The following is an 18,327-nucleotide window of genomic DNA, read 5'->3' as shown; positions in this document are numbered from 1 at the left end:
GTCAAAGTGTGACAGATTATAAGCGCTTAAGGCTAGTCCCAGCTCAAGACAGATTTAAATAAAGTACTTCTGGTTATTGTGCAGGTCAGTGTGTTTAAATAACAGCCCCCCAAATCATACTTTGACATTTAAAAGAGAGAGGAAATATTGTCATGCTGCAGACCTGGCACAGATAAGCACAGGGCAATTTGGTCAGTACACTGTGATTTGTGAGTGCAGCCTAACGCAGTCATTTTCACAGTTTGTAATCAAGTAGCCACCTTAGCAGAGTGTCAGCATTAAAAGAAAAAATGTTCCTTTTAAAATGTTTACACAAATTACTCCCTTGAGGTGCTGCAGTGCATTGACTGCAAAACTGATGTAGGTTAAAGATCTGGAGCAGAAATGGCAAACTTGTGGGCCATTTTTTTTTCATGAGCCAATTGCTCAGGTGGCCAGGTCACAGTAACAGGATAATTTCTCAGGTCTCACACCTAGGGCAACATCACTGGGCGAGATCCCTACATTAGGTGCACTGTGTGGCAAGTGTCAGGAAGCACAGTGCCCAAGTACCTAACTAACAACTGATACGAGTTTGTGACCACCAGGATTTGTGCAGTGTGACTCAGTGCCATCTCTTCCCTACCTGAGCTGTGTGCCCCATCTCTGCTCTTGTCCCTGTTGCACGGCTCCTTCAGCATCACCCCATTGTGCCACATTTGGACTGGGGCTCCCCCAGCGTTTGGCCAATGTGGCCATATCAGAGCCTGGCCTAACTCAGGGCAGGGTGCACGAGCTGAGGAGCTGAGGGAAGGCACATGTCTGGTAGCACCCTGCTTTGGAAGCTTCCCTGTGAATCCCTTCCTTCCTTCAGGTGTATCTGGCTGAGAGGCTCCACTTGTGCTAGAGGGACCGTAACCTGTGTTTGCCCTAGGAGTAGCAGCATTCTGTGCATCTCTCCCTGCTCCTTCTCCTGCATCTCTGTTTTATCTGCTTTCTCCTGCGTACCTACCAACCTCCTGGCCCTAAAAATCTTTGGCACCTAGTGAGGATGCTCCCAATCCTTTTTCCTTCTTAATTTCCTTCTACTGTCTCCTTCATTTCCATTTCTTATGGCCCAGAATCTCCTCACTTCCATCACTTCTAAACTCTCCACCTCTGAAGCTTTCTTCTGTTCCCTAGACATTTCCATGTTGGACTCACCTCCTGTGCTCAGGCTGCCACAAGGCTCATAGAGAAGCTGGATCACTTTTTTCTGGCTGTACAAAGGGCTTTGCTCCAGTGTTGCAGATTGAGAGAAGAATACAAGGCATCAGATGCCTCTTAGGAAATCCACAGAAAGTTTTAGAACTTGATCTCTCTGTACACAGGAACAACCTGAGCTTTGACATGTTTCCATATGAAAAGTTGTGTCTTCATTTCTTGTCTTGTGAAGCATAATCCATTTCTGTCATCGTCCATAGCTAAACCACATATACGTCTGAACTCAATTTTGTAGTGAATTCATACTAATTCAATAAGAAGGAAGATGACAGTATAAGTCTAGCATAAGGTGACAAATCTGAGGAGGTACTAAATCACATATCAGGAAGTATTAAGCACAAGGGCTGTAGAGTGACTTCTGTGTAGCAGTTGGAGACAACATGTAAAACTTAGTGAGGATTTCAGGTCCAATTAAAGGAAGGCATTTCAGTATAAGAGACTGCTCAGCAGCTGTGATCACTTGTGCTTCTGTGTATTGTCAGTGCTGCTCTTTCTAACAATTTCTTTGTTCTGCTTTTTAACGATGACCAGATCTTGCATGTCAACTCCTCCTCTTAAATACATGGACTTCTGCATTAGCTCAGAAGACACAATTAGATCTGATGCTGCTTGTTTTGCAGAGAAAAGAGATTAAATGCAGATTAAGCTTTGGGTAGATGGCAAATGAAGGAAAGCAAAAGATCAGAAGAACCTCTTAAAAGGAAATGGTTTGAATTTGAGCAGTTGTACTATGGACCCAGGAGTACACGAGACTGTCAACAGCACAGTGAAGCTGACAAGCTAAAATCATAGGATCATTCAAGCTGGAAAGCAACCTCAGGAGGAACATTTAGTCCAACCTTCTCCTCATCAGGCTCAGCTTAGAGCTTAGGGCGTTATCCTGTTGAGTCTTCAGAATCTCCAAAGACAGAGATTGCCCAGTCCGTTTGGGCCTCCAGATCTAGTCTCTCACTGTGTTCACTGGGAAAATGGTTTCCTTGCATCCAGTCTGAACTTAATGTGTTTTCACTCTTGCCCAGTGTGTCTTGTCCCCCACCATGCCCACTGTGAAAAGGCCAGTTTCCTCTTCTTGCTGACCTTCTTTTAGGTGCTATGGAGCTGCTGTAGGTTCCTCTTGACAGTTGTCTGCCCCAGGCTGAATGAGGCCTTATCCTTCAGCCCCTCCAGGGTGAGTGCTCAAGCCCTGGCCATCTAAGGGGTTCGTTCACTGCTCACTCTAGTTTATTATCATCTTTTCTTTTCTGGGGAATCCAAAACTGAACTTGATACTCTAGATGGAGTCCAGCAAGTGCTGAGGAAGGAGGGGATGATCCCTTCCATCCCTTCCAAGAGTTTCTTCCGTCTCCCAACTCTGCACCTCATCACACAGCCCAGGATGTTGTTGGCCCTCTTTGCTGCCAGGACAGTCTGCTGGCTTACACTCAGCTCTATCTGCCAAGATGCCCAGGGACTTTTCAGGAAAGCTGCTCCCTCTAGTCAAGTCCCAGCTGGCACCACTGCAGGGGGCTTGTCCTTCCCAGGTGCAGTACCTTGCGCTTGTCCCTGTTGACTTTTACAGGGTTCCTGTCAGCACATTCCTCCAGCTTGTCCAGGTCCCCTGAGGTGGCAGCCCTTTCCTCAAGCATAACAACTGGCTCTGGCATTATGCATTGTTAAATTGTCAACAGAGTAAATAAGCCATAGAAAGCAAGCAGATCCTCTCTTCCCACTTTAAATCTCTTACAACTGCTGAATTCTTGAAGATCTACTTGTAGCAGTAGAGCAGGAAAAAAAACTTGTAGGCTTAGAGACTGAGTTTAAATTGATAGGATAATCCCAAATTTCTATTGGCCTGGCCGCTTTTTCTTCTAAATGGGAAAAATACATTATCTGGGATCAAGGTATTGCAAGAGCAGATACTCTAGCTCATACACAATGCAGGGTTTCTCTGACCAGTATGTTTTCTAACATGTTGCCTGCATGCAGACCTGTCAGGTACTGACGTTTCCTTCATTCCCTTGGAGGGTAACTGTATCTCACCATGAAGACATCTTTTCATTATACTAAACTTAAGTGTTTCTTTTCTTAATTTCTTCCTATTATTCCTAATTGCATTGTCCCTAAACAACCCAGCCCTTGGTGTTTATGTGGCAAATACTGTAAAATTGTTTACTTAGCTGGGTTTGTTCTGCTATAAAATTCATAGCTGGACAGTTGAATTTTTGCCATTAGATGTCACTACATGCACAGCAGACTGTTTTTAAAAGGCTTGATTTTTATTTAGCACCCCAGAAAAATGGAGGAGGGAATTGGGAGATGTAGGAGAGAGTCTGGTACTGTAGTATGTTGGATATGCCTTAACTAAAAGCAGCACAGAAGGAAACATAAGATTTTTGACTTAACTCCAACAACCAACAGATGATGCTGTGACCTTAAGCATATATAAATATGTTTAGCAGCTGCTGTGTAACATATTTATAAGTGTTTAGTGACCTGGAGGTTAATCAAAATGAGTTTGGTGATCTCAGCTCAGTTCTTAATGGACTCCACTTCATATTATAGCACTGATGCAGCACAATTTGTCACAGTCGGCAGTCTTTACTCAAAGGAGGCCTACTGTGGAGTGAGAATTAAAGGCTGAAGTAATACCTGATTATTTCTCCCTAAAGAAAACTTTCCATTCCAAACCATCATAGAGCAAAATAATATGTGGAGGAGCTCTGTACTGCTCACTGCACCCGATCTCAGAATAAAACAGCATTTACTCTGGCAGGATGTCCTTTCAGCATTACTGAATTAGCTCACGCGTGCTGCGGGTCAGGGCTTTGACAGGGGGCCGGGAAAGGACGAAGTCCTGCCAGGGATGGTGCTGAGTCTTTTCACTTGCTGGGCTCTTTCCAGAGATGGAGAGCTGTGTCCGTTCCAAGTGCAGCATTACATAGGAGGATGAAAGGGAAAGGTATTGCCTTGCCAGATGAAATTTCAGAATTAGGCTCTGCCATTCAGGTTCTTCTGAGTACAGAAGCAATTTTTTTAGACTTCAGTTGTTTTCTTGCTGCCCTGGCCAAAGCCAGTATATTATTTTTTATTTAATTTCCACTTTCCGTCTAAACTGGAAATAGTTTCCTACTTTTTGATTTAAAGCTGTTGTATAGCAATATGCTTGCATGAGCTGCAATTGAGATTGATGTCCATAGTGGGTAACATGAAACAGGTTGTACCTCAGTTTGAGACAATGAACAGCCCCACAGCTTAGAAGATACACATGCTATAGGAAGTAATAGTGTTGAAATATTAGTAGGTAAGGACCAATTTCAGCTTACCTGCAAGGTGTGTGTCTCCTGTGTATTTTTAAAGTAAAAGGAGCACATTAAGGAGATAGATACCTGTAGAGACTTGCCTTTTCCAGAATCCTAGCCTTAGTCCATAAAAGAACCTCTCAAAATCTATTACTTCTTTTTTAAACTGTGAAAATACACTTGCACATTTTTTTCATCTTCACTAGTAATTTTACCCAGTAACAGAAAGGATCTTGCTTATCCAGTGTAGAAAGCATTTTTCGGTTAACTGCATTTGTTGAAATATAGTTTTTTTCAGCTAAAAAAGGAGGGTGGGGATGTTTAAGATACAGTATTTACATAAGAAAAGCTTGACTGTGTGACTGAAATAATTTAAAGTTGTTGCCAAATGGTTCTGCTCTTCTCTTTTCCCTTTGTAATTCTCCCTTGGAGCATTGCACCACTGTGCATTTTAAATCTTTTCCCTCCACTTCTCCTTGCAAGCTTCATCTGGGAAATGACATTGTATGGCAGTTATCTCCTTCATATCAAAAGAAAGCCTTTGCCTCTTTGCAAGAGTGAAGAAAAGTTTGTCTTCAGAGAGCAAAGGACAAAACTGACTTGGAAAAAGATGCTTTATTTAGATAACACGTTCTCTTTTCCTTTGAAGAAATTCACAATGTGTCAAGAAAAATTAGGCCAAATAGTGCTTTAATGGTCTTCCTCCTATACCTCCTAAAAAAGAAATCTGCTTCTGCCAATTGTGTTAAGAATCTGCCATGAGTTTGGAGAAGACAAGAAGCCACTGAAGTTACTCAGGGTTCTTAATTTTGGAATTGTCTTTTTTCATTTGAATACTGTATAATAATTAAAAGAAGAATTTCTACTAAAACTCTCATCTTGCTACCAAGACATTCAGCTTTCCCTTTGTGTAGGATGAAATTAAGTGCTTCGTTTTTGTAAGGAAATAAAAGTTGACAGGTACTAAAGCTGTGTAAAAGGGTGGTTGCTTTCTTGTTTCTTTTATTTGGAAAAACAGCATAAATTTACAGGGGGCACACTGAAGAAACAGGTCTGAGTTTTGTATTTTCCTATGTATTTTCCTATGAATATAAAAGTAAGTATTTTTTCCATGTGTTCTTATTTATAGATATGATTTTATATGTTTAAGTCTAACTCATATACATATGATAATACATGCAGTCTTCAACTATACTAAGAAAAGGTAGGTAATTGTTTTATGGATTAAAAGAATAAAAGGTTACTTTTTAAGTGAATCATGCATTACATTGGGTTACTGTGCTTACTTCGATTGGATTATTTTCTTCCTTGTGCCTCAGTTAATCTACAGAGTTTGACAAATCAGGTACCAAGCATACTTAGATACTTTCTAGAACTTAAAAGTAGATAAGTTTTAGTCTTTAAAAATACTTGGTCTGAGTATGTGGAGAATCTGAATGTGTGGAGAATTATACAAGGGCTTCATTTAGGGCCGTTTTTGAGAGACATTTAAGTCTCAGTTATAAAAGCGTTAAACAAATACGGGATTAAATTTTCAAAAGCAAAATAGTCCTGCTGAGGTTTCTTGTTTCAGCAAAGTGGAATATGTATGGAGTTTTTTGAAAGATTGGACATAGATGACACATACGGATGAACACTGTCCAACGCAATAACAACAGATGCAAAAATCAGAAACTGAGTCTATGGTACCCATTTTTCTTTTGGTCATTTTGCTTTTTATTAAGCTCAGGCAGGTGAGGGTTGCTGTTACATGGTCAAAATGGTGAGAATGGCAATGCGCTGGATTTTTTTTTATGCCAGTGCTAGGTTCTAATTTTGACTCCTGATCACATTGGTGTGTCTACTCATAGGGTATAATGTGAGCTGTATTTTTCTTTCAATTGGTGGTGACACAGAAAGACTCTGTATACCTCTCTTGAAATTAGTCTTCAGTCCAATTCTATTTCACATGTATGGTAACTAGCTCAAGACTAATTCAAACTCCCCACGTAGGTAAAATGAACTAATTGCCTGCTTTCTCCTTACAAACAATAGGTGATGTGCTCTGTGACAAACCACAGCATCTTCAGCAATGAGGTATGCAATGAGATATTGTATGTGTGCTTTCCTCTCCTAGGCAAGGCAATTTTCCTGCCATGAATCAGAGCAGCATTATGGGATCCAGCTCCCCCTACACTCAGCCGATGAACAACAGCTCTGGCCTGATGAACCCGCAAGCTCCTCCTTACAGCATGGCACCTAACATGGTGAACAGTTCAACAGGTAATGGTGAGTAGCCTTCCAGCAGTGACCTTTCTCCATAAACCTGCTTAACAGTGTCAGCCCAGGGCTGGTGGCAGGGGAACATCCTTCTTCATTTGATTCACCCCTGTTGGGTAGTTTGGAGTGATTTGAAATTAGGCTAAGGTACGCGCCTTTTTTTTGTACAGTAACTCATACATTTTTCATTAAGTCCTTCTGCACAGCACGTAGATGCATACAGTGCTGATGCACACAGAGTCCAGCATCACTCAGACTCAGCCTGACATAGGTGTTGACTAGCCAGTATGTATATTTGTGTGTATGTGTCTGCAGGAAAGGGAAGGAGAATAACTTCTTTTAAGAGGTTGCTTTTGTTTTTCAGCATCTTACTTGCTAAGGTTGCAATTTCAGATATTTAATGTGGTAGTCATTTAAAAAAAGAGATGAGCACTTGCTCTGACTTGAAGATGCTGTAAGTTGAGCACTTAACATAATTATTCTGTTTGAAAAACATAGGCCATATTTACTGTTTCCAAAATTCATATAGGGTTTCCTCATTTACTTATTTAAGTATCAGTTTATAAAATTTTATCATAACTTCCTTTTGGAAAAAAGAAAAAGAAAAAAAGGAAAAGGGCATATTCAATGTAGCTCCTGGATTTATCCTTCATATCATGACTTACGAGTTCAGAATTGCTTGTAGCTTTCTGTGTGTCTCTGAAGACAGGTGAATGTAGTTCTGTGCAAATGTGCTTCATGGTCCATATTCAGCTTGAATTCCTAACAATTACCTCCTTCAAGATAATACTTCAGCAAAGATCAATTCTTTGATTGGGCTGTGTTTGGATGGAGTTTCAATGACCCTGAAGCGGATCCTCCCAAATACTTATTCCAGTCATGGAGTTTCTGTGCATGCTTTACTGATTACATTATCCCTTTTAGAAATGTTGGGGTTTTTGAAGTTTTTTTCAGAAAGCTGAATAGGTTGTGCTAAGGTAATATGATATTGTTTCTTAGTTGTTTTTGTTTCTACTTCTGTTATTTCTGTAGAAATGCTTTACTACCTAAACTGTGTCTTACCAAGAGCCTTGGCTTTGGTATCTTTTTCTCTACCCCTCTTAGCCTGTGTATTTCCTTCATCCTTTGCATCTTTCCGTCTTTTCTCCCTGTAAATTCTATTATGTTCCTGCTTCTTTGGAAGAAAATGGCCACAGTGAGATGCTAGTGTCTAGTATGTCCAGAGAGTTTCTTTCCTCTACATAGGAGCTGCTGAGACACTGAACAGTGTCTTATATTTCAAGAACATTATGTTACCATTTTGGTTAGCTGAAGAAGCAGAAAGGAAGCTGCTAATCAGTAAGATATAAAAAAAAAAAAGAGAGAGAAATTAACAAAAAAAAAAAAAAGGCTTTTTCCAGTGCTGGCCTGGAAGCTGTTGGCTAGCCCAGACAGCACACTGCACCATCTGGATGAAGAGGGACAAGCTATTGAAAAGAGCATTAGATAATAGCTTGCTTTTTCCCCACCAGAGCTGTCCCAGGTAATATTATGTTTTGTTTGTCTAGTTATGTGTTTTGTCTGGCTTGCTGAAATAAAATTACTTCTGAGCATTGAAACTGTGCTATAAATTCTGTTTTGCTATTAGCAGAAGTAATTTTTCCACCCTTTTCCGTTGGCCCCCAGAGCTGCAAAAATAACCAACAGCAAACAGATGGCAGAGTGCCCTGCCTAAGAAGATTTATGTATTCCTAAGGAATAACCAGTTTAAAGGAAGATTCACAGAGGTTTTTTTGTTCAGATAATTCAGCCATTCGTTATTTCATACAGTGGAAATCTGTTCAATGCAAGACCATTTATCCTAGCAGTCTTTTGTATGGGGTAGTCATACTCTTTTTATTGTGTTATGCATTCTGAAATATTGGATTTTTAATAATTTAAACATTTATCAGGGTTTTTTCTGCCAGTGCATTTGTGAGGTTTTCTTTTGTTCCAGTTTTATTAATTCAGAGATTACCCAATGGAAAGTAAGTATGAGATGAACTAGAGGAGTTCAGTGCACCTCTTTCAGTCCGCGTGGGAGCAGACACGCATCTAGAATTGCTTTACAGGCCTCCAAGAGACAGTGTTGGGGAGGAAATGGACACACACAACACCGAATAAAGAAAATTAGGTGTGGATACACTGCTGAGGGCAAATACAGTGGGAATGCTTAATTTCCCCCTATCATGACTCATCCTTCTGATTTGGTCAAAAAAATGAAAGCTTAAGCCAAGTGTAAATACCATATTTTTAGTGATAATTCCTTGAGCTGGGGGTGCACTTTAGGGTCAGCTCTGGCCCTGCATTTGATGAGGTGGAGAACCTACACATGATACCTATTTAGGGGCTTGAAAACAGGATTTTCTGTGGCAGGAAGACCAGTTCAGCTATATGGCTCCTTAGCTTCCCCTTCCTTCCTGCCCCATTAGTGTAAAATCATACATCTGTCAGATAAACCAGCGTTCAGTCCACATGGAGGGCCAAAACAGAGTGCAGCTGAGTGGCTGCTGCTGGAGTGAAGGCGCTGGTTAACTTGCTTACATACACTGGGCATGAACAACTGTGGTTTCAGTTAGAGGCCAATGAAAACCCAAGGCAAGTAATAAGGAGAAGTTTGTTTCTTGGTTGTCTGGGTTTTGGAGGGTGCAGTTGTGTTGCCTGATATGAGGGAGGAAGGTGGGTCTTTCACTTCAATCAAATGCACTTTTAGGTTTTACTCTAAAATAGAAGAAGATTGCTGATAACTGATGGAATTGTTTTCATATGGTGTTGGAGCCTCAGTACAGCTATGTCTAACACTGGTTTTGTCACCCATTTTTAGTAGTATTTATAACTCCTCATTACCAGTTGATCCTTTTGTCTTTAGTTTTTTTTAATTAATGTCACAATTGAAAGGAAAATGCAGTTATGCATCCTCGTACTTCAGCAGTGACTGTGGATCAAACAGCAGATCACCAGCTTCTGCTGATGCAGAGTGGTTTAGGAACACAGAAATTACGAGATCAAAGAAGACAGATCCTTCTAATAGAGTATTCCATTCATAACAATAACAAAAGCTTCAGGGAAAAGGTGTCAGAATCCCTTCACAATTATGGAACAAACTGCCATTCAGAAAAACTGTATAACCTCCACTGTCCTTTTGTTATATGAGTTCAAATTACCCATATATATTTCAGACTTTTCCCCCCTATTTTTCAAGTTCCAGGTTTAAAAATGCATATAATAAACAGGAAACTTACAACCCCCAGTATAGATCATGCTGTGAGCTTTGTTAATTCTAGCGAAAATTATCTTTAAAAAGAAGCAATATGAAGTTTATATCTCACAGGTTTCCATATTTTTCTTGCACAGAAACTGGCATTCACAATCTCTGCTACCTCTGGAGATGGGCAAACCAATAAAAAGGCATTAATCTCCTTACTGCTCAAGGATACTTTCCTTATTTCAGTACCTCTGTCTTACTGAAACCTTTATTTTTCTGGGTATTATTATTCCCAATTAATTTTTAACATCATAATACTTCACATAAAACGTGAAATTCTAGGAAAAATTTTTTGCACTAAAGGAATCAAATCAAACCCTGGGGTGCCCTTGTCCCCAGAGCTGGGGGATCATTCATGGCAGGACATCAGGCACTTCTGTTGTCCCTGTTCTGTTTTTCCTGTGGGCATCAAAGCAGTGGAGATCCTCTCGTCAACTCCACAGTCACTAATTCGCTGCTTTTGCTTTTTCTTCTCTTTTTTTTTGCAGAGGGAGAGTGCTAGGGTTGGAAGGGGGAAAGGAATGTCCTACAAAGGAGGGAGTATTCTGTTTTGTAGAGCATGATTTGTTATTGCACTAGCAATAAAGAGAAAAACAATGTTTGTATATTGCTGCTTCTACAGTATTTCATCGTCTGCTGGGACTGGTAGAGCAGCCTTTAGCAAAAAAGAATTCTTTGCTGCAGTTTTACTCATGTCAATATCTGCCTTTGAGTACCTTAAATTCAGTGTGGAATAGTTAATTCAGGACCTTGACCTATACTTGCTTTTTGAAATCATTCTACCTCTTACATTCTTATAATAAGCCAGAGGCTAGTACTTGAAACCTATTCACAGCACGCCACAACACTTTTCGAGTCAAGATTTTCCCTGTTATCCTCCTCTCTACAATGTTTTATCCTTTGGTCTGCACTTCACAGGCAGAATTATTAGTACCTGTGTAGAAAGAGACTGTGTCTTATTTTAGCAGTTTCGTGACAATAACAGTATTTCACTGCTCAGAAAGGGTCAAAACAATGTTCTTGCTGTACCGCTTAGCTAAAAAAAGTGAAAGAATGTCTTCTCACAAATCGCTGGAGAGTATGTTAGCAAGAAGTTATGAAACAGCATTTCAACAGCAGATAGAAAAATAGCTGTGGAAACATCTTGGGTAAAAGCTATAGGGATAATAGACAACCTTGCAGTTTGCCAGTAAAATGCTTGCAGTTCTTCTCTTAGAGGTAGAAAGAAAGAATGTAGATGAACTAAATAATTTAGAACAAAAAGTGAAACAGAATTTGGGTAACTTTTATTATTTTTTTCAAAATTGTCTCCAACTTCTGATAGTTACATTTGCATATGCCAAAAATAAATAGTCAAAAACCAAAATGAACCTGTATTTTTACATTTCTAAGCATGATTAATAGAGTCAGAATGTTTGTGATAATCTGCAGACTGGAGTTACTAGCCCTTTATATGAGGTGTTAACTTAAGCCCGTCTGGAACAGAGATTTCATAAGGGAGTTCTGATGGAAACAGGACTACCAGAAGTGGACACAATTTTTAAATTCTTTGTAATAGAAGTATGATGTTCCAACTACATAAAAGTGAGATATCAGCAGAGGATTTAGCTATGCAGAATTCTGGTGAAGAAGTGTCATCATTAACTTTGCTTTGTTCGACCTCTCTAAAATTGCTTTATAGGGAAAGGGTCAGCTTTGCTTGCTTTGAAACTAATACCCAAGACTTCTTTTTTAGCACTTTCACAGCATGAAATGTGTTAACTGTTAAAATGGATTTTGTATAGCAGTTCTGCATCCCAGTTTGAAAGCACACTGTGGCATATATTTGACCATTTTGAACATAGAACTTTTTTAAAATCTCTGAAAGAAAAATTATTTTTTTTTTAATTGTGAATTCGAAACTAGAACATGTTAGGCTGCCATCCTTAACTTGAGAATGGTCACAAGCTGCCCCAGCTCCTCAAGCAGAATATAAGGGCAAAATGCATACTAATCAAATGCTTAGTGGATGCTGACTTCCCAGTAGCATATTGACTGGCTGTTTTGTTGAGATTTCACACACATACATAAAAATAACAGCATTTTTAGCTGATCCCAATAGATTTTTCTCTGCAGCTGCATCACTTGTAAAAGCCTTTTTGTTCCAATTCTTGAAGTCTGAAGTATTGCAAGTAATTTTTTTTTTTAATCTCAATTATGATTTATGTGTTGTGATGACTTTAAGGGCTTGATTGGGCTACAAATGTGCTTTGAAAAAACAAGAAAATGTGCCCATGAAAAACACCGGCAGTTCAAAGCTGAATATTGAGCATACAGTTGTAAACTCACATGGCACATGGCTGGGTAGGTTTTTTTGGCAGAGCCAGAGTCTCAACCTGCAGTGATGCTAAAGATATTAGCAAATTAGCACTGCAAAGCTTGCCAGCGTATTCGCTAGAGTCCTGCTCATGCTCTCACTGCTGTAATTAAAACTAATTATTTTCTAAAACATAGTAATACATGAATATGTGCAATAATCATTTTGTAGTGGGCAATCTGTGAAGTATTTTTAAAGCTTCTTTTCCCCCTCCTATCTTTGGCTCACTGTGCAGTGTGCCTGCTGCCTGGTGCAAGCCAGCACTGTCATTTTGCGAGCCACACTACTCTGATAAAGACAATGATGCTTTGCTGATTCTTACATTTTGACATTTGCAATATATATTTTTTTCCTTTTTATTGTCTTTTAGGTTATTCTGTATGTTTTTCTTAACTCATATCCTTTGAAAGAAGGGCATGAGGGGGATTAAAAAGAGAGAAAGGGAAGGTAATCCAGTCTTTCACAAATGCTGTGTACATGCTTTTCAGCAGGCAAAGAATCACCTGATGTCGTGCTGCTGTTTTCTGGTTATTTGCATTGATTCAATGTCATGGCACCTCCTAGCATCTGCTCTGCCCAGTATTTTCTGTCTATTTGTCTGAATGTTTCTTCTTGCATCTTTCTAGAACTACAGGAACCCAGCAGCTCTGCAGCAGTAATACTATACTTGGCACTTGCATCTTCAAATAAAAAAACCCCTTAAACTCCTTGCACCCCTGGGAAGCAACTGCATGCCATTATCAGAGAAAGACATTTGTGTGTTCGTTATAGTCCCACCTCATTTTGGCAGGAGGAGGAAGCTGAGTGCTGGTTCTCCAACAGAGCGCAGTTTACAGCTTGTAATTCTGTAGTTAAGGCTCACAGTGGCTGAGCCATTCATTTTGAAGTCAGTAGGGGCAGGAATTATCTGCTGGACACCAGCCTTAATACAGATGTAATCGGAAAATTCAGCCTTTTTCTTGGATTCAACATAGCAAGCAAAATGTACATTGTTTTCACTTATATTTGTCTACTGCTAAAGGGAGAGAGCAGTAATTCAAATTGACTTTTGTTGAAATGTTGTGGTCAAATGCAGAGACAGTTGAAGAGCACGAGCAGCAGGAAGAATGAATTCTACTCTGTAAAGTGGTGGTGGTTGTTGTTGCATGGTGCTTGTATTCTCTTCTTGTTCATTCTCCTTTGTTTCTGCAATTCAGCTGAGGAGGTTTCCAGGTTTCCAGATGCTGGAATAACAGGACAGAGGTGGGAAAACCTCTCCTTCACGTGGCGCTACAACCTTGCAGCAGGAAGCGTGTTTTTTCCTACAAAGCCAAACATAGTCATGCTTAACTGTTTCTCCTGTTTTCGATTAGCACCTATGGGTCTTGCAGATATGATGACACCTGGTGAGTCCAAACTACCCCTTCCTCTCAAAGCAGATGGCAAAGAAGAAGGAGCCCCCCAACCCGAGAGCAAGTCAAAGGTATTTACCACCTCCGCACGTGGTGTTGGTTCTGCCCGCAGAAGTCTGCTGTCTTGTCCTTCATCTCCTGGTTTTGGCCTACCCACTTCTGTTCTTTCCTGCATGCCTTTCCATTCACGTGCAATTTCTTTGTTTGTTTCTTTTTTTTTTCTTTTTTTCCTTCATTGTGTGGATCTGAAAGTTACTAGTTCTTATGGCATTTTAACTTGTGGGGGCAAAGCATCCCAAGCCAAAAGTTGCGTGGGGATTTGGCTGTGCCAGGTGGGTGGGAAAGAAGGGTCTTGCCTGATTGCAATCCTTGCAGCCATTTTTCTCTGCCTTCAGTTATAGCTTCCTGTTTTGGCCACCTCAGCAGCAGCAACATACCTTAATATTTTGCTTTCCTGCCTTATTTGATTAAATAAGGTGAACGGCTTGTTTTTGTTTCTTTCTTTCATAATGGGAAACCCATGCTTAGCATTTCATGTGAGCTTGAAGTAAGCATGGTGGCTTAGTGACTTTAGCCAAGCATCCAGCAAACTTTCCAAATTATACTAATTAACAATGTTGTTTTAATACCTTTTATATATATATAAATATATTTCTGTATGTGTGTGTTTTCTGTATGTGTCTCTCTGTTTATATATATTTTATATATAAAAATTGGTCAGTCTGTTAAACTGGATGTATTTTTTTTGTTTTTAATAAAGTTTGCCCTGCCTTTGTCATATTTTTTTTTTTATTCCTCTACCACAGGATAGCTACAGCTCTCAGGGTATTTCTCAGCCCCCAACCCCAGGCAACCTGCCAGTCCCTTCCCCAATGTCCCCAAGCTCTGCTAGCATCTCCTCATTTCATGGAGATGAAAGTGATAGCATTAGCAGCCCAGGCTGGCCAAAGACTCCATCAAGCCCTGTAAGTGGCTCTGGTTATTTTGGTTTTCGTTTATTTTTTGTAATTAATTATATTTTAATGCTTGCTTGTTTGTTTTGTAAATTCCTTTTCTTTATTATTTATCCACTAAACAGTTTTCTTTCTTTATAACACTGGGTACAAATTCTGCTCTCGGACACATGACTGTAAGTTCCACTGCCTGGCTTCAGTGGGGCCTGAGCATGCTTATCCAAGGGCAAAATTTGTCCCAACAGTACTTGGAAATAAGAAAGAGTAAAATTGTGTGCATCATGCAAGTGTGCTGTCTGGTAAAACAGCAGTTGTTGTGGAGAAAACATCCTTCCTGTAATGCATCAGCTTCCAAGCATGCCTACTGTGTTGTTAAGGACAATTCCATTTCTGTTCCTGGGCCCAAACTCCTTCACACAACTGACTTCACTCTGGTTGCTGCACTTGTCTTTACTAGGATTATTTAGGAAAAAAAAAAAAAAAACAAAAACAAACAAAAAAGAGAAGTATTCTCCCCTATTGAAACTAATACCCATCAAAAGTTAAATTACAGACTCAGCACCACAGAAAAACTGCCATTTATATTTTTGGAAGATTTTTAATTTCGAATTGTGTATTTGGAAATACAGCCATTAGGCTGTCAGGGCACAGTCTAAACCAAAATTGTTTCTAATTTGCTTCATTTGGTTATTTTGAAATAACCCAGATTATAAGCTGCAAAGACCCTGATGCATGTACATTTTTAGAAAACTATTTTTTTAGATGAGTAATGTTTAATCATTCTCATACAGGTTGTAAAGAAAAACCTGAGAGAGATGTGTGGAGCTAAAACCAAATTTCATCATCTATCTTTCTATCTCTATATATGCGCACACCTAGAAAATCTATATACATATATAGAAAAGAGAATGCAGACATAAGATGATGTGGTTGGTCTATGGGGAGCAAATGTCCACTTGGTCATTTTTGCTTTGTTTTTTTTTTTTATAATTAAGAATGTATATGTTGTTCCTCTCTTACTCCTTTTTATCAAAAGCAGAAATGATGGCAATTTCTCTGTAGAAAAATAGTGAAACATATTCTTGTGCAGAATTATAAAGGGGGTTTTCCCTAATGTTAAAGTGCACTTAAATTAGCAATAATTCTTTCATAACAATTTTTACAAAGTGATATGTTAAAGAGTGTGTCTCAGGGCAAACAGAGGAAGGCCAGTCAGAGGGTAAGAGATCTAACCATCCAAAAAAACAGACATTTACTGAATCCCCCGAGCAAGGGGGCAGCATGGCATGAAATGCACCACTTAAATCTTTGGATGTTTATTTGACAGCAACTTTGAGTCTCAGAAGGCAGCTGATGTTACTTGATCCCACAAAGTTTCATGTTTTTCTTAACAGCATTTGTGAAAGTGTGATATCAAAAATTCTGTTAGTTTTCTTTGTAGTAATGTTTGGGGTCTTGCTTTTGGGCAGTTTTCTGGAGGAAGGCAAGAGAGTTATAGCACAGGCTGTCTAACACATTGAGTGCTTCCTCTACAACCAAACAATAATGCATTCCTGAGCTCATTGCATAAACTGTGTAGCAAATCCTGGAGTCATCAGGAACACGTGGAGATTTTTTCATGTAAATAAAGTATAGGTTATTGCCAGAGTATAACATTGGAAAAAATACATGAGGAAAGTTTGTGCTTTCAATTTCTTCTGGATGTCCTTCTCTCCAAAAGTTTCAGTTAGACATGGATAAATACAGTGCTTTGGAATGATAGCAAAATAAGTGCTGCAAATGAGCTGATCCCTTTTTACCTATGAAGGCCAGTGGTTTGGATAACTTCATCGATTTTAACAGCAGCCTGACATAGCCTGGAACGATTGATTGCAGGCATTTCGTTACACTTGAAAACAGCCTGAATTGGTTCATTAAATCCCAAAGCTGCTTCATGTGCTACAACTTGTCCATTCCAGTAGAGGATAAAAGCAGGGGTGAATGGTCTGTGATTCACTTCAAGGTATTCCTGTGATCCTACTAAGTGGATCCTCTCTTTCAGCTGCTTTGTGCGGAAGTGAGGCATGAGAAAATGGGGAGAAAGAACTGCTGAACATTAGGTTTTGAGGCCTCTTTGGGTATATCAGGAAAAGGACACTTCTGCTATGCCAAGTTTGCATATAATGTGCATCCCTGACACTGGTGAGGTAGTTTTAAAATTCTTTAAAAGAAACATTTCAAGTGTGGGTGTAAACTACGCAGGGTCACTGCAACATGAGTAAAACAGTAGCTTACGAAAACCTTGTAAATTGCTGTTCCCTGTCCATAGGTACCCATGAACATGACAGTGAATACACCTGAACAGTGCTACACCTCCATGGTGCTAGCTGGGAGGGGTCTCCAGAGTCCTTCAGGAGAAAATCTTGACAGAGGATTGTGTCCTGCACAAGCCTCTGCCACGGATTGAACTTTGGCAGTTTTTGCTGCCTGTGTATGCACGCTCTGTTCTGTAGTAAAAGAGGTCTGTGTAATACATGTAATATTGGCAAATTCTTCATTGAAGTGGGGGAAGTGAACAGTAGGTAATTCTATAAATATAGATCCTTAAAGCTTTGTACAGAAGCAACTACCTACTGCCTTTCATGTGAAAATAACTCCTACAGAAATTTGTATTGCTCTGAAGGATTCTGCAGACTCACCATACAAGGGTCTGCGTATAATACAGTTTTAATAGTGGGTAGGTATATTGAAAAGAAAGTATGGGGTTCAACAGATTTAATATGGGAATTGGCTTTGATATCCATATACTTTGGTGGAGTTTTTTTAATCACCCATTTAAACACTGCCAGTATATCGTGGAAGAGTGCTGGGGATTGCGGGCAGAGTAGGATACAACTAAATCAGTAAAGATATGTGCCACAGGCTTGCACTGGCATTCTTCTATCACCAAAATTATCAACATACTTAACAGAAGAAAAGGTCATGATCAGTGTTCTTCCAGCATTGCCTGGGATGTGCTCATTTTAATTAACAATGGGGTCTTTTTCTTATAAACTATCGCTTTATAAGGGTTAATATTTAATATTTATAGGTGAATTTAGGCTTCCAGCTGAACCTGCCCATGTGAAACTGAAGTTTGTTTGTGTGTAGACTAGCTTGCACAAATCTGTCATTTTTATACGTTTACATTTATAAAAATAGAGAAGAGAAAAAGATCTTTACTCTTGAGGAATAGCATTCTTCCCTGCAGTGCATTCTTCTAAAGTTAACATTTCATTTTAGAAGAAAATTGCACCCATTTTATAAAGCATGACAACCTGAAAGCTCACACAGTAAGAAACACTTCTTACCTTCTGTAAGCTGTGAAAAGTTTTCAGATTATACTGTCATTTTAGAGCTTGCTGCCACACTGCTGAAAAGCAGCATCATTTGAGATGTATAGTAGAAAAATACGGAATGAAAAATTCTTAACAGTTTTCCTTCTGCTCTGAACCTGATTTGAAAAAGTGAATCTTAACATATAAAAGTGAAATCCTAAAACTGGTAAATCTGAACTTTCTTAATCCTGGTTCACCATAACATGAAA

The 18,327-nt window shown here is 39.4% G+C and overlaps 1 protein-coding gene across 1 annotated transcript in view; it reads left to right on the top strand.

The window, feature by feature from the left end:
* ARID1B (AT-rich interaction domain 1B) overlaps positions 1-18,327 on the top strand; it is a 327,679-nt gene that overhangs the window by 279,212 nt on the left and 30,140 nt on the right. The window contains 3 exon segments of the mRNA XM_039569802.1: positions 6,637-6,782; positions 13,771-13,880; positions 14,616-14,774. Of these exon segments, the coding sequence (XP_039425736.1) occupies positions 6,637-6,782; positions 13,771-13,880; positions 14,616-14,774 (415 nt within the window).

Source organism: Corvus cornix, chromosome 3, assembly GCF_000738735.6.
Source record: "Corvus cornix cornix isolate S_Up_H32 chromosome 3, ASM73873v5, whole genome shotgun sequence".
Lineage (NCBI taxonomy): Eukaryota > Metazoa > Chordata > Aves > Passeriformes > Corvidae > Corvus > Corvus cornix.
The sequence above is the reverse complement of the archived record's forward strand: the minus strand, read 5'-3'. Positions and strand labels throughout refer to the sequence as shown.